The following is a 12,538-nucleotide window of genomic DNA, read 5'->3' on the forward strand; positions in this document are numbered from 1 at the left end:
ACCAAGTTCATAATTATATAATATATATATATATGATTATACAGTAAATTGAAATATATTTTGAAAAGGCTCACCTGTGCAATCTGGTCCAAAATGGCCATCCACACACAGCTCACAGGCTACACCTGTGAATCCAGCATCGCAAGTGCAGGTGCCATTGCCTAAATGATCCTCGTCACACTTGCCATGGTTACTGCAAGGGAATCCTGGACCCCCAGGACATGCTGGAGAACAAGAAAATGTTCTTATCAACTGGCAAAATAACTGCTATAAAAAGTCTACATATCCATAAGTCTACATATGTAATGTAAATGTAAAATGTACATATCCCTGCTAAAATTGCAGGCTTTTGAGATGTACAAATAGTACATTAACCATTCAATTTTTTACATTTCAAAAGGGGTGTGTATACTTGTAGCCACTGTATTATATTTAACCAGCATAACTCAGTAGTATGAACTGGGGTCTATGTCACCTGTTTACTGTGAATAGTACAGCAAGACACTGCTTACCAAGACAGTCCCTGCCGTAGTACCCAGAACAGCATTTAGGCTTCCATATGACCACTGTACATGTTGACTGACATCCTGAATACCTAAACATCAGCGAATCCGAATGGACACACTTTTGTTCTGACTAGATTGAAAACACAGCTGAATTAGTGTTCTGTCTTTAATACAGTATCTAATTAACTAGATATAAATTAGGCTTTAATCCATGGTTGTTATGCTACTTTACTCCTACAAGTTACATGTAAAAGTTTGGTGTCAGATTTTTAAAAGGTTTTTGAAGAAGTCTCTTATGCTTACAAAGGCTGTGTTTATTTGATGAAAAATACAGTAAAAGTTCAATTTTTTTAATATATATATATTTTTTTACATTTTTAAATCAAAATAAAAAAACTCAAATTTTAAATGAGCTCATTTAGTGGATAAAAGTGTAAAATTTCTCCATTTAAATTTATTTTCTCTGTGTTCTATTGTGAATAAAATATTGGCTCATGTGATTTGAAAGTCTTTTAGTTTTCATTTTATTCAAATTTAAAAAACGTCCCGACATTTCTGGAATTCGGGTTGTAATTTATTTCCGTGATGCAATGCTGAATTTTCAAAAGCCATTACTCCAGTCTAAAATGTCATACTAATATGCTTATTTGGTTCTATATTATTATTATTAATATTGAAAACAGTTGTGCTTCTTACCATTTACTAATATTTCATTATCTGTTTTTTCAAGATCCTTTTATGAAAGGTAAATAAACCCACGACAGACTAAACAGAGGGCAAATTTTAAGACATTTTTCTCTATAATATAAAAAGTAAGGTTTGGCTTTGAATGAAAATAAAAAGTACCTTTGGCTTGCTTCCAAGCGGGCAATCCAAAATAGCACGACCACAATACCTGCATGCCAACTATTGCACCAAAAGAAAAAAAAAAGCACATTATTTTTCAAGATACCACAATGAAGAAAGGTACATTTTATCTTATCACCTTAGCATTGATGCAAACTGCACACTACACTCTTTGTACAATGTACTACAAGTACTTCTTATGTATTAGATGTAATTAGTGAAAATACTTTGAGCTTCACTTAGACTTACAGTGAAATCAATGGTGTGCTTATAGTCACACCGCCCCCCAACGCTCGGAGGATTCAGCAGACAGTCAATGCCATAAATCATGCCTCCATTGAAATCAAGGTTTCTCTTTACAATCCGACAGCTTTTATGGTTCACATAAAGCTCTCCCTGAGAGATAAATATACATGATATGATGCACAGTGATTAAAGAAACAGCTATATGAATGAACAAGCCAAATGTTTTTTGTTTTATTCCAAAAGTACTCACTATATGCTCTTCCCCCATGCAAGCCACTGACAGATTTGAGCCCTGTTGAGTATTTAAAGAGCTGGCATGGACGAGCTCTGAGGGCAGGAGCTAGTGGACACAATAAAATGCAATATATTTAGACAATGCATTAGGGAGTCAACACTGAATTTCCTGTCATCATTAATACAGCCATGCTCCTTCCAAAAAAATCAACATACTGGATACAGACCAACCTTAGTGTCACGCACGATGTGGTATCTAAGATACTCAGCTAGCTGATCACGGTTCTGCATTGCATACAGGAAGTCTTTCTGCTCTTGGGCAAGGGCACTCATTGCAGCATCCGTGGGCAGGAACAGGGTGACAGGCTGATGAATTTGATCCATCACCATCTTCAACGTATCTGTGTCCTTTAAACAAACAAGGTAATATAAAACTTGGATTTCATTAGAAAGTAGAGGGCTCTTCTAAAAATAACACATACAAATGTGAACCCTATACACACCTCTAGAAGCTTGTAGAATGTCTTGAAGCCATGGAGACTGACCACATCTGAGAGGTTACGCTTTCAGAAATAAAAAAGGCATTGACAAACTAAATAAAATAAATCTGTGTAATTTCATAATTTTATGCTTTTATTGTATGCATACATACTGGTGTGCGGTATGGTTCTCTGTCTTTCTGCATCTGAAAACCAGGAGGCACTAGAACAGTGTCAATCTCATGGAAAATCCCATTGCTACTTTCCAGATCACTGAACACCACTTTGGCTTTGTTATTGATGTATATAGTATCCTGAAAACAAATGAGCGTGTCAATATGCATAACACGTATCTTATGCAGTCATCATTATCTGAATTATCAATGCATCAGGCACACTGTACCTCCGAGTACGTAATGGTGAGGATGTCACCGGTAAGTGTGGTCAGGTTACGAGGCTGCATGAGGTCTTCTGGGAGGAGGGCACGGCAGGCCACTATGTGGTACCTCAGGATTTTGGTATTTTCCGAACTAGTCCGCATTACAATGTCCTTCCACTAAACAAAACAAGTGACAATAACAAAACCTGCTATCACAATTTCCTTTTACTATTCATGATACTCATTAAGAGATAATGGGTGAATCATGTAAAACCTGTTGAAAACACATCCAGGTTATATTTTAGTTTATATTCTGATTCATGAACCATATTTTCTTTCTAAATACTCACTATCATAATGCATCCTAAAGCTTCTGAGTTTGTAATTCTCTTTTTCTATTTGAGTTTGTCTCAGTGACAGTCTCATTAGGATATATTTTACAGGTTTTGTGTTTATTTCCTCACTTTAAGTTCTGTCACATGGCACAAGGGACTTGATGGATAATCTTCCAGCCAGTTATGGTGCAAACTGATAGGTCCGCTACTTGTAATTTGTCAGCCAATGAGCTAGCATGCTGCCTGAACCACTAACATTTAAATAGCCAGCTTTAAGCAGTTGGTCAGTTTATTCAGTTGCTGTATGGTATATACTATACGTCTGAGTCACAAATCTCTAGATAGTCAATATACTTGGTCATGCGGCAAGATGCATAGCAAGTCAATCCATTTGAGTTAGGTTTTGTTCAATGTAATGCCATATCTTGTATAGTACAATAGTATTTTAATGTTAAAAGTGACTTTTGTATAGCTTTGACCTGCCACCACACACTTACTTGACAGATACTAGTAAACATTAAGCTGGTTTAAGTGTATTTAACTAGGTTTTGAGCTAAACTCTGCAGGACTGTGGCCCTCCAGCAGCACGATTAGACACCCATGACTCTCCACCCAGCATTTTATCCAATCACACTGTTACCTATGTCCCATCACAAGCAGGCTGACGTCTCAATTTTTCATTGGTGGCTTTGATGCTTGAAAGTCCGGTAACTTTTTGATTAGAATTTCAAATTGCCTTTGCCAAGTTTGTCAATTAATAAATGGTTGAGGTTTATTTTGCACAGTACGTGAAACGCGGCTTGCAATCTTGCCTCATGCATTTCCATAGGAGGCAGTGTGATTCACTCCAATGTAGCAATACCCCAAATCTAACTTTTTAAAGTGTCTTATGTTTTTCTTTGTTTGCTGATGAGCTGTGCTGCCTTCCGTCTCTCCCACTCGATGTTGTATTGTATAAAATACACTTTAAAAGTTAACATCATGATTAACACTGGCTATTCTTGGCTTTCTAGCTAATGTTATTTGGCATCTATACATTTTTTTTTTTTACGTTCTTGCAAGTTTGAATGGATGACCCATGCAGAACACCAGAACTTGTTGAAGACCAGAACTTATGCAAGAAACTCCATCTCAAGCTCTGTTAACTAGTTTTAATGTTATTGTAGCAGTAATTAATAAGCCACAGGTGAGGTCTTTTTGTGCTATTTTTAAAATTACTGCCATTGTTCTCTGAAATGTTTAAATGCACTGTTAAAAGTAATTGTCCTTATTTAGACACATAGATAGGAAGTAACATGTTTCCAACACATCAGTTTTAAGAGTGTAGCAAAAGTCTAATACAATTGAAGTGTACTGCTGTTAGGTAAGTGTGATTAAGTCAGTGGTTCTCAATTCCAGTCCTGGCCTGCGTCCCAATGTGCATACTATCCATCCTAAATTCTATGTGACATTAGTAATTTTCAATATTATTTAGGGCATATAGGGGCTGTTTACACCTGGTCACTTCATGCGTTTTTTCTGATCGGATAGCTATCCGATCCTGAAAAGACCAGGTGTAAATGCCCTCCGAAACGCATTCGAGACGATATAAATCTGATCGCGCAAACCACTTCAGGAGGTGGTCTGGGCCGCATTCCAGACGAAACTGGACAAGTGTAAATGCATCTGGTTGTTGAAACCATATAATGTAAATTTTACTCCTCCCAAAATGTTAAAATAATAAACGTGTGAGAGCGTGTTAAAGGCTATATGGCATGTTATAGTCAGATTATGCACATTGGGACGCAGGGCATGTCTCCCTTATTTAACACACTTGTTTGAGATTAGCAGCTTGTTAGGGGAGAGAGCCATGAACTGATCTCGCTCAGGTGTGTTAAATAAGGGAGACATGCAAACTGTACAGAGCAGGGGGTCCCCAGGACTGAAATTGAGGAACCACTGATTTACGTCACAATTTAGCTTAATCTAATCACATTTGAGTCTTACCTCTGGTTTGTTGTAAGCATCTGCATTAGGTGCAAAGACTGTGAAGGGGCCACGACTTCCGAGTTCAGGATTATTTCCCTGTAAATTCAGTAAAATCAGTCTCAGAATTTCAGGCTTAAAACATTGTGTTAAAATGATTAAGAATAAGCGTACCAGCAGTCCATTGCTAAAGTCTTGTAAGTTTCTGTTTCGAATCTCCTAAAATAAAAGAAATGAGTTGCTGTTAAAGTATTGGTTCATTTGTGTGCCTGTTTATATTTTGCTGTACTTCTCACTCTTTGCAGGGTGCCTTTGCAAGTTTCTCCATCTCCAATAAAGCCAGGCCTACAAGTGCAGTTCCTTTCCAGGGGTCCTGTCATGGTACATTGGGCATACCTGTGACATCCTCCGTTTTTCTTACAGAAAATAAGTAATAGTAGTTCCATGTTATTCGTGTTAATCTTTGAGCTGCAACAATATCATTTGTAATACAGTGGTTTTCAACTGGTGGGTTGTGATTCAGAATGGATGAACAAACTATTGACTTAAAACAAAGTAAGCAATGAAGAAGTCTTTTGAACTGTGGTGCTGTTGGTGCACGTGATATTGTGTAAATCTGACGTAAAACCAGTTGGTAACCACTAATAAAGTTAATTTAATGCCGTTTTCAAAAGCACATACCTCAAGACAGACATTGATGGCTTCACATAGCTCTCCATCCCCAGAAAAGCCTAGTTTGCAATTACATGCTTTCTGGAAACAAATCAAGTAAATTAGTGTACAGTGCCATTACTTCAACTCTATTCTATGGATGAGTCTCAAATCTTTCTCTATGTCGAAGTCATTTCTTACTCCAAATATTTTGCTTGATGTGAGACAAATGTTTCCTCTGATTTGGGGAACAGATTAGTCCACAGTTCTTTTTTTACATTACAGTAATGCGTGCCATTGGTTTATACCGTATTGGTAGTATTTGTGCTGCGTTTAATTTACAATGGGAGAAAAAAAGGGTCTCCACCTAAATGTGAAAGTTTAATTATCATCTTTTCAATAGAGATTCTACAGCTTGTATGCTTCTTGAATATTTACAGTACATTTAGAGAACATAATGAAAATGTTTGTGCTTTCAATTTTCTTTATTGGAAATTATATTTACCTTCATAAAACCTGCAGAATCCCTGTATTCTCTTAAATTGTATTTGATTTGTTTGCTGGCTATTTGAATGGTCTGTTTATATTTGCCTCCTACCTTATTAGGGCCTGTATGAATGCAGTCACTATCTGCATGGCATCCTCCATTAATACCTTCCAGGCATGGATTGATGGCTTCAAAGACACACACATTAACTCGCATCAAATACAATAAGTTAGTTTCATTTATAATACGCAGCACTGCAGTCACAATATATGTTGTGTGTACTACCCTTTAAACTGGATATTAAACAGACATACACACTTACAAACGCATTCTCTTCCATCGCCTGCGTAACCCGGGTGGCACACGCATAATCTCCGTCCTGGGAGAGTTCGCTTGCACACAGCATGGACAGAGCAACCACCATTATTCTCTGCACATGCGTCCACCGCTTGGATTGGAGATAACACCATAGTACATTAAAGCACTATTTAGACTCATTGGCTACAAATGTTAAAGTGTTTGAATGTTTCTTGAGATGCTTACCTGTGCAATATGTGCCGTTGCCCTGAAACCCTGCAGCACAACTACAGTAATATGTACTGTCCACCGCTTTCATCAAGCAGCTACAACACACATCAAGTCATAAGCACATTATTTAAAGAGTATAGAAAGTATGAATATCACAAAAGCAAATCCAGGTCACATTTTAGTGCTTAACTGTAGACAAGGTCTTTGCAATTAGCAATAGGTGTAGCCGTCTTTAGAAATATTGGTCTAATACACATTTTGGGATTTTTTTTCTAAATGCATTGTTCCCGAGAGGACTCAATTATGAACTTTTTTTCTTTTCATGAATTTCAAACCACTCCCCCAACTAGAGGAGTACATCTGTTGCTAATTGCAAAGATTCATATAAAGACACTATTTGCCTAAGAAGCTCTTGATTTTTAAAGAAATAAAGCTGATGTTTATATCTGCAAGAGTGAGTGTTTTTGTTATTTTAAGTAACATTTCACCCAAATTCATATTACCACTCAAAAGTTTGGTGTCAACAAGATGATTTTTAAAGAAATCAGTACTTTTATTCAGTAAGGTCACATTAAATTGAACAAAAATACAGTAAAGACTTGCATTGCATCAGAAGCATTCATTTTCAAATAAATGCTAATGATAAAAATAAATGTCAGCATTTTACAATACATTTTGAAGGAACTGAACTGTTATACTGTTGAACGGTTATATTTTTACAATATTACTGTTTTTACTGTACTTTTGATCAAATAAATGCAGCTTTAGTGAACATAGGATATTTTAAAAAACAAAACAAAAAAACATACCGATCCCAAACTTTTGAACAGGTTTTGCATAAAGACAAAGCCTATTTTTAAGAGTATGATTTTTTTGCATTGACTTTTCATGGCCATTTTTCCTTCAATTTGTGGAGAAATATAATGCAAAAGGTGAACTAATGTAAAAAAAAAAAAAAAAAAAAAAAAAAAAATCAAAGGATTAAAAAAGTTCATATTTATATATATATATATATATATATATATATATATATATATATATATATATATATATATATATAAATATGAACTTTTTTAATCCTTTGATTTTGAGGTGCAATATAACATGCTCTCTAGAGGTTTCATAGGATTTACCCAACAATGCTTTGGGACTATAGCAATGGTAGTACTACCAGTGGTGTAGTCTACGTGATACGCAGGTATACGTCGTATACCCACTAGCAAAAGTCATGGATTTCCATATACCCACTTAAAAAAGCGCGAGGATACATAACATCTTTGTGACAGAACTTTCACACGTTCGTTCATAAATTCACCCCGTCTGTGTTGCGATCAAAGCACTTTTTGAAAGCCTTGCTGTGTTTCTGTTGATAACCAGTGCTATTGCACAACTCTTTCAGGCCAACATAACTAAATATAGCTCTTAACTGGCTGAATTAAATGATTAACAGCAGAAAATCAGTGCAGTCTCCCCAGCTGTAAATGTGATCGGCTGTCTTGTGTTGCTTATGTGATATAATCACATAAGCAGTCTTTCACAATGCTGTCAGTTACATGTAGATGCATACTGTACACATTAGTGAGTGGTGCTTATGGGGTGTCGCTTTGGGACAGGTGAGGGAGGGAAAAAATTACAGTATGCTCACTACAAAAAACTAGACTACACCACTGAGTACTACCATCTGTATCATGTATACTGTATTAACTTACTTGGCACTGCTGTGGCATTTTCCTCCACACATATCTGATGTAATAGCTGAAAAGAATCAACATATCTTTTATTTTACATTACATTTTCCATATACTCCAGTGGTACAAGGCATCCAAATGTATGAGCATTTGTGCGACAGGTGAGCATCATACCAACGTTGCAGGTTATTCCTCTCCAGCCCAGATCACACGTACAGCTGCTATCTCCATCCACTCCGTCTTTGCAGCGTCCATTGACACACTTGCACTCTAAACAGAAACATAGTGCATGTGCAAACTTTTTATGAGTTAATTTTTCACAGAGTATGCAGTATATGAAAGTATGTGCTTTTAAATGCTCAATACCTTGATCACAATGAATTCCATATTTTCCAGCTTGGCAAGTCTCACATGCGGTGCCATTAAAACCCTGGTTACACTGACAGATGCCTGTGCCATTGATCCCATCTACACACACACCGTTGCCAAAACAGGACTGACCTTCTGGCCCCGGACACTTCTCGCAGTTAATACCATAATAACCTGCACAACACTTTCTTTCCTGCAAACAGAGACAAACTGATTTTTATAATAACAACAGATATAGCTAATTTGAACTGAAATGTGTGAGGCTTCCATTGTCATTTGCTTGACACTGAAAACTAGTATTTTTTATAATAATGTGTTTTTGAAATTCTAAACACTTATTTGTAGCGCAACTAGTTTTGCAGTTTTCAGTACTTTGTTATTCTTAGTTATTTACATATAGAAGCTAAGGAATCTGAAGTCTTGCACAGAAAATAGCTGGCAAAATAAGGGTGATGTCATAACCTCAAGCACGATGAAATTCCAGAAAGCTCTAGCTGCTTGTAAATGAGACTAAATGTGAAAAGTGAATGAATGTATCATGTACGTACAATGTTGACTTTTTCACAAAATGCTTTGCATCCAATGGCCAACAGTGTCTCTCCATGATATACTCGACTGTACACGCATCTTCTCTTTCGGCTTATCTGAGAATAAACAATGAGTAGGAAGTATTATTATTATTTTTAATTTATTTAACTACAGTTTTTTTTTTAATTATTAAAATAGGTTCCAGTGAGAATGTTGAAAAATCTTAAATGACTAAATTCATATAAATAAAAAAATATTAAAATATCAATTTAAAATAAATATTACAATTTATCTTAATAATAAAATATTAATAAATTTGATCATTTATTGAATAAAACTGGTTTAAGAAATAAATCTTCAACTGATATTTCGTAAACCAATTTAATTCGATAAATTGTCATTTTTATTTAAAATTGATATTTTATAAATTAATATTTTGTGTAAATGAACAATTTGTAAGAATGACAATCAAACTATATATTCAAACTATATAAATATATATAAAATCAAATAATATATATATATTTTTTTAACTGAATATTTTAAAAGTCTTAGTCATATAAAATATTGCCATCCAAACACTTTTTTGGGTCAACATTGTACACTCACCAGACTTTTTGTTCCTGAAGGGCAAGGGTTCTCAGTTGGGTGGAAACAGTCCATGCAGCGTCCCTACATACACAATTTACACATTTAAAACTGATATTTAAAGGCACCGGTGAAAATGACCAGGTAAAATGGTTAAAAAGATATATTGCACCATGATATTTTTGGTGGTAGATCTGTCACATCGGTTGTTGGGGATGTTCAGGACAGCAGACACGGTGTGGATTACACCTTTACCGGTCTCTATATCAGTCACGTTCACCTCAGCCTCATTTACAAGCAACTATGACAGAAAAATCCCATATTTATGCAAGACTTAGCATTTGATTTACAAAGATGACTTGAAATAATTCAGCACTGACTTACTTTCTTATCTTGCCGGAAAATTCCAAGTTGATACGAGAAGCCAAGCATGGTATCTTTATACAGTCCATCCACCAAGTCTCCATCTTTTAGAGTCTCATTAATTATAATGTGATACTGGGTCACATTCAAATCCTGGAAACACACACAATTCATGCCACAAAAATGAGACACTATATACTTAATATCAAAGGTTTTTTTGTTGTTGTATAGTTTTTTTAGTGTGTTTGTATAATACCAGTGACTCCTTGCCCGTTCTTCCGAGGTATTCTCGAATCACGCTGTCTGTCGGAGCAAATATGGTAAAGCCAGAAGACTCCTCCATTTCATTAGTCAGGTTGTGTTTCTGGATAAATGCAAAATGAGTACGATTCAAGCCATATATATACGTATGTATATATAGAGGATGATTATTTTTATTTGTGGTGTGGCAGACCTACAAGACGGGAAACTCACCAAGAGAGAGCTCCGGAAGAGAGAGAGATCAGCTCTCTGACTCAACACCTCCAGAAAACCTTCACTCATCTGTTGCTCAGGCATCAACACCTAGAGAGAACAACAGTGGCATATTTCTTCAGTCTGTGTTTATGTCATCACTTTGTCAGTAAGCTTGCATTTTATTTTAAATTTAAGAAACAATTTTGCAAAACCTTTTTTTTTTGCATAAACTATGCATCCGTTAGTAAATGAGACCCCATGTTTTACTAGTTTTTATTTAGAGAAAAGAAAACGAAATGAAAAGACTAGGGTTGTACTTTGTCAATAAAATGGATAACTCCATTCTTTGCTGCCATATCTCCAATAATTATTTTTCCTCCTGCGACAACAGCGGTCTGAATAAAAAGACAGAGACAAACAGAACACATGATAAAGAAAATCTCTTGGCAGAGATGAATGACAGACAAAATTTTACTGGGACTAATCGAAAAGATAAGCTGTTTCCCTCTTACATCATTGATTGAATAAACAGGAAGTGTCCTTTTTAAAAGGGAAACCAGTTGTGGGGAAGGAGATGAACGGAGATCACTGAGAGCATATAACCCAGAAACAATGTGATTTCTGTGAAAAAAATTTGACAATGTGAAATAAACATCTAGTTGTACAATAACAATGTAAAAAATTATTATAATCATCATTATCTAAGCTATTGAAATATGACAAATTAGCTGATATGGGTGCATATCAATTATGTGCCATTACTTGACAAGACTTGGAAGGTTACTGCGGGTCATCCAGAAGTCTTTGTCTTCTTGACTCAGTTTCTCTGTGGCCTGAGCCGATGGGATGAAGACTGTGTAATTTTCTGTCTTTGACAGCAGTTGAGAAAGATCGGCTCGCTATGGAATATTCCAGAACGAATTAGGAACTCAAACAACATTTATACACAATCAGCTTTCAAAATCTGGACATAACATTAATAATAATAATAATAATAATTATAATAATAATATTAAATCTCAGTTACGTACATTTTAGACACAATATTACCAGTTACTTTGTCTATTTTTGTTAAAAGCAAAACTGTTGCATGTCTCAGAATAGTGACATTATGTAATGAATCAGTGTTTTTAAACAAACTGAAGGAGTGAATGATTCAATGACTCACTCGTTTAGTTCCTAAATGAATCAGTGTTTATGAGTGAATTGCTTGAATGAATCATCGACTCGCGTATAAACAGCAATTTAAACAGCAACCTAGTGGTGCAATAATGTAATCTGCAAAAAGAGTCAATAAAAACGCCCTACCACTAAATATATGTAGTCTGTCAGGAATGTGCAAACACAGTCAAGTGATACAAACAGTGAAAAGATTAAAAAATTTGTGGACTATATATACTGCTTGTCATATAAGGACCAGAACTGTTGTAAAATTAAGGTAATTTGGGCCATTTGTCCCAGTCATCTCAATGGCAAAAAGTGTCCCAAATTTACCTCACCCCTTCTTTTAAAGAACATTTCTAACTTACCAAGAGCCAGAGGTTGAATTCTAGAAGATTTGGGTTCATTGCCACTTCCTGCAAAAACAAAATGACTATAAGGTTATACAAATAGTAGCAGCTGAAGAATTACATGCAGTATAAGACATAATAGTAGCCTGACCTCTGTATCAAATTATACGAAATTAACACAAAGTCATACACAGTACCTGTGCTATGGTTCCATAACAGATTTTTCCATCACCAGCATAACCGTCCTGACACACACACTGCCATCCTCCTGGGTTCAGGAACTGGCAGGTGGCCTGAGAGAAAACAGGAAAATTAAAGAATTCAGCATATATACATTGTATGAAAAAAAAATGTGTGCAGTTCTATGATGATTTGTTTA

General features: G+C 35.6%; 1 protein-coding gene across 1 annotated transcript in view; it reads right to left on the reverse strand.

Moving 5' to 3' along the window:
- LOC306858622 (stabilin-2-like) overlaps positions 1-12,538 on the reverse strand; it is a 34,330-nt gene that overhangs the window by 9,692 nt on the left and 12,100 nt on the right. The window contains exons 27-56 of the mRNA XM_079399238.1: positions 12,357-12,452; positions 12,178-12,225; positions 11,411-11,547; positions 11,161-11,269; positions 10,966-11,043; positions 10,667-10,756; positions 10,449-10,556; positions 10,214-10,345; positions 10,002-10,130; positions 9,851-9,913; positions 9,262-9,357; positions 8,711-8,906; positions 8,519-8,614; positions 8,366-8,411; positions 6,672-6,751; positions 6,451-6,576; positions 6,240-6,316; positions 5,672-5,743; positions 5,287-5,406; positions 5,165-5,209; positions 5,012-5,089; positions 2,715-2,867; positions 2,485-2,625; positions 2,336-2,395; positions 2,064-2,240; positions 1,849-1,938; positions 1,602-1,748; positions 1,353-1,412; positions 513-636; positions 75-224 (exon numbers count right to left, since the gene is read on the reverse strand). Coding sequence (XP_079255364.1) covers positions 75-224; positions 513-636; positions 1,353-1,412; positions 1,602-1,748; positions 1,849-1,938; positions 2,064-2,240; positions 2,336-2,395; positions 2,485-2,625; positions 2,715-2,867; positions 5,012-5,089; positions 5,165-5,209; positions 5,287-5,406; positions 5,672-5,743; positions 6,240-6,316; positions 6,451-6,576; positions 6,672-6,751; positions 8,366-8,411; positions 8,519-8,614; positions 8,711-8,906; positions 9,262-9,357; positions 9,851-9,913; positions 10,002-10,130; positions 10,214-10,345; positions 10,449-10,556; positions 10,667-10,756; positions 10,966-11,043; positions 11,161-11,269; positions 11,411-11,547; positions 12,178-12,225; positions 12,357-12,452 — 3,124 coding nt within the window. The remainder of the gene's footprint in view (positions 1-74; positions 225-512; positions 637-1,352; positions 1,413-1,601; positions 1,749-1,848; positions 1,939-2,063; positions 2,241-2,335; positions 2,396-2,484; positions 2,626-2,714; positions 2,868-5,011; positions 5,090-5,164; positions 5,210-5,286; positions 5,407-5,671; positions 5,744-6,239; positions 6,317-6,450; positions 6,577-6,671; positions 6,752-8,365; positions 8,412-8,518; positions 8,615-8,710; positions 8,907-9,261; positions 9,358-9,850; positions 9,914-10,001; positions 10,131-10,213; positions 10,346-10,448; positions 10,557-10,666; positions 10,757-10,965; positions 11,044-11,160; positions 11,270-11,410; positions 11,548-12,177; positions 12,226-12,356; positions 12,453-12,538) is intronic.

Source organism: Barbus barbus (genome assembly GCF_936440315.1).
Source record: "Barbus barbus genome assembly, chromosome: 39".
In the NCBI taxonomy this organism is placed as follows: domain Eukaryota; kingdom Metazoa; phylum Chordata; class Actinopteri; order Cypriniformes; family Cyprinidae; genus Barbus; species Barbus barbus.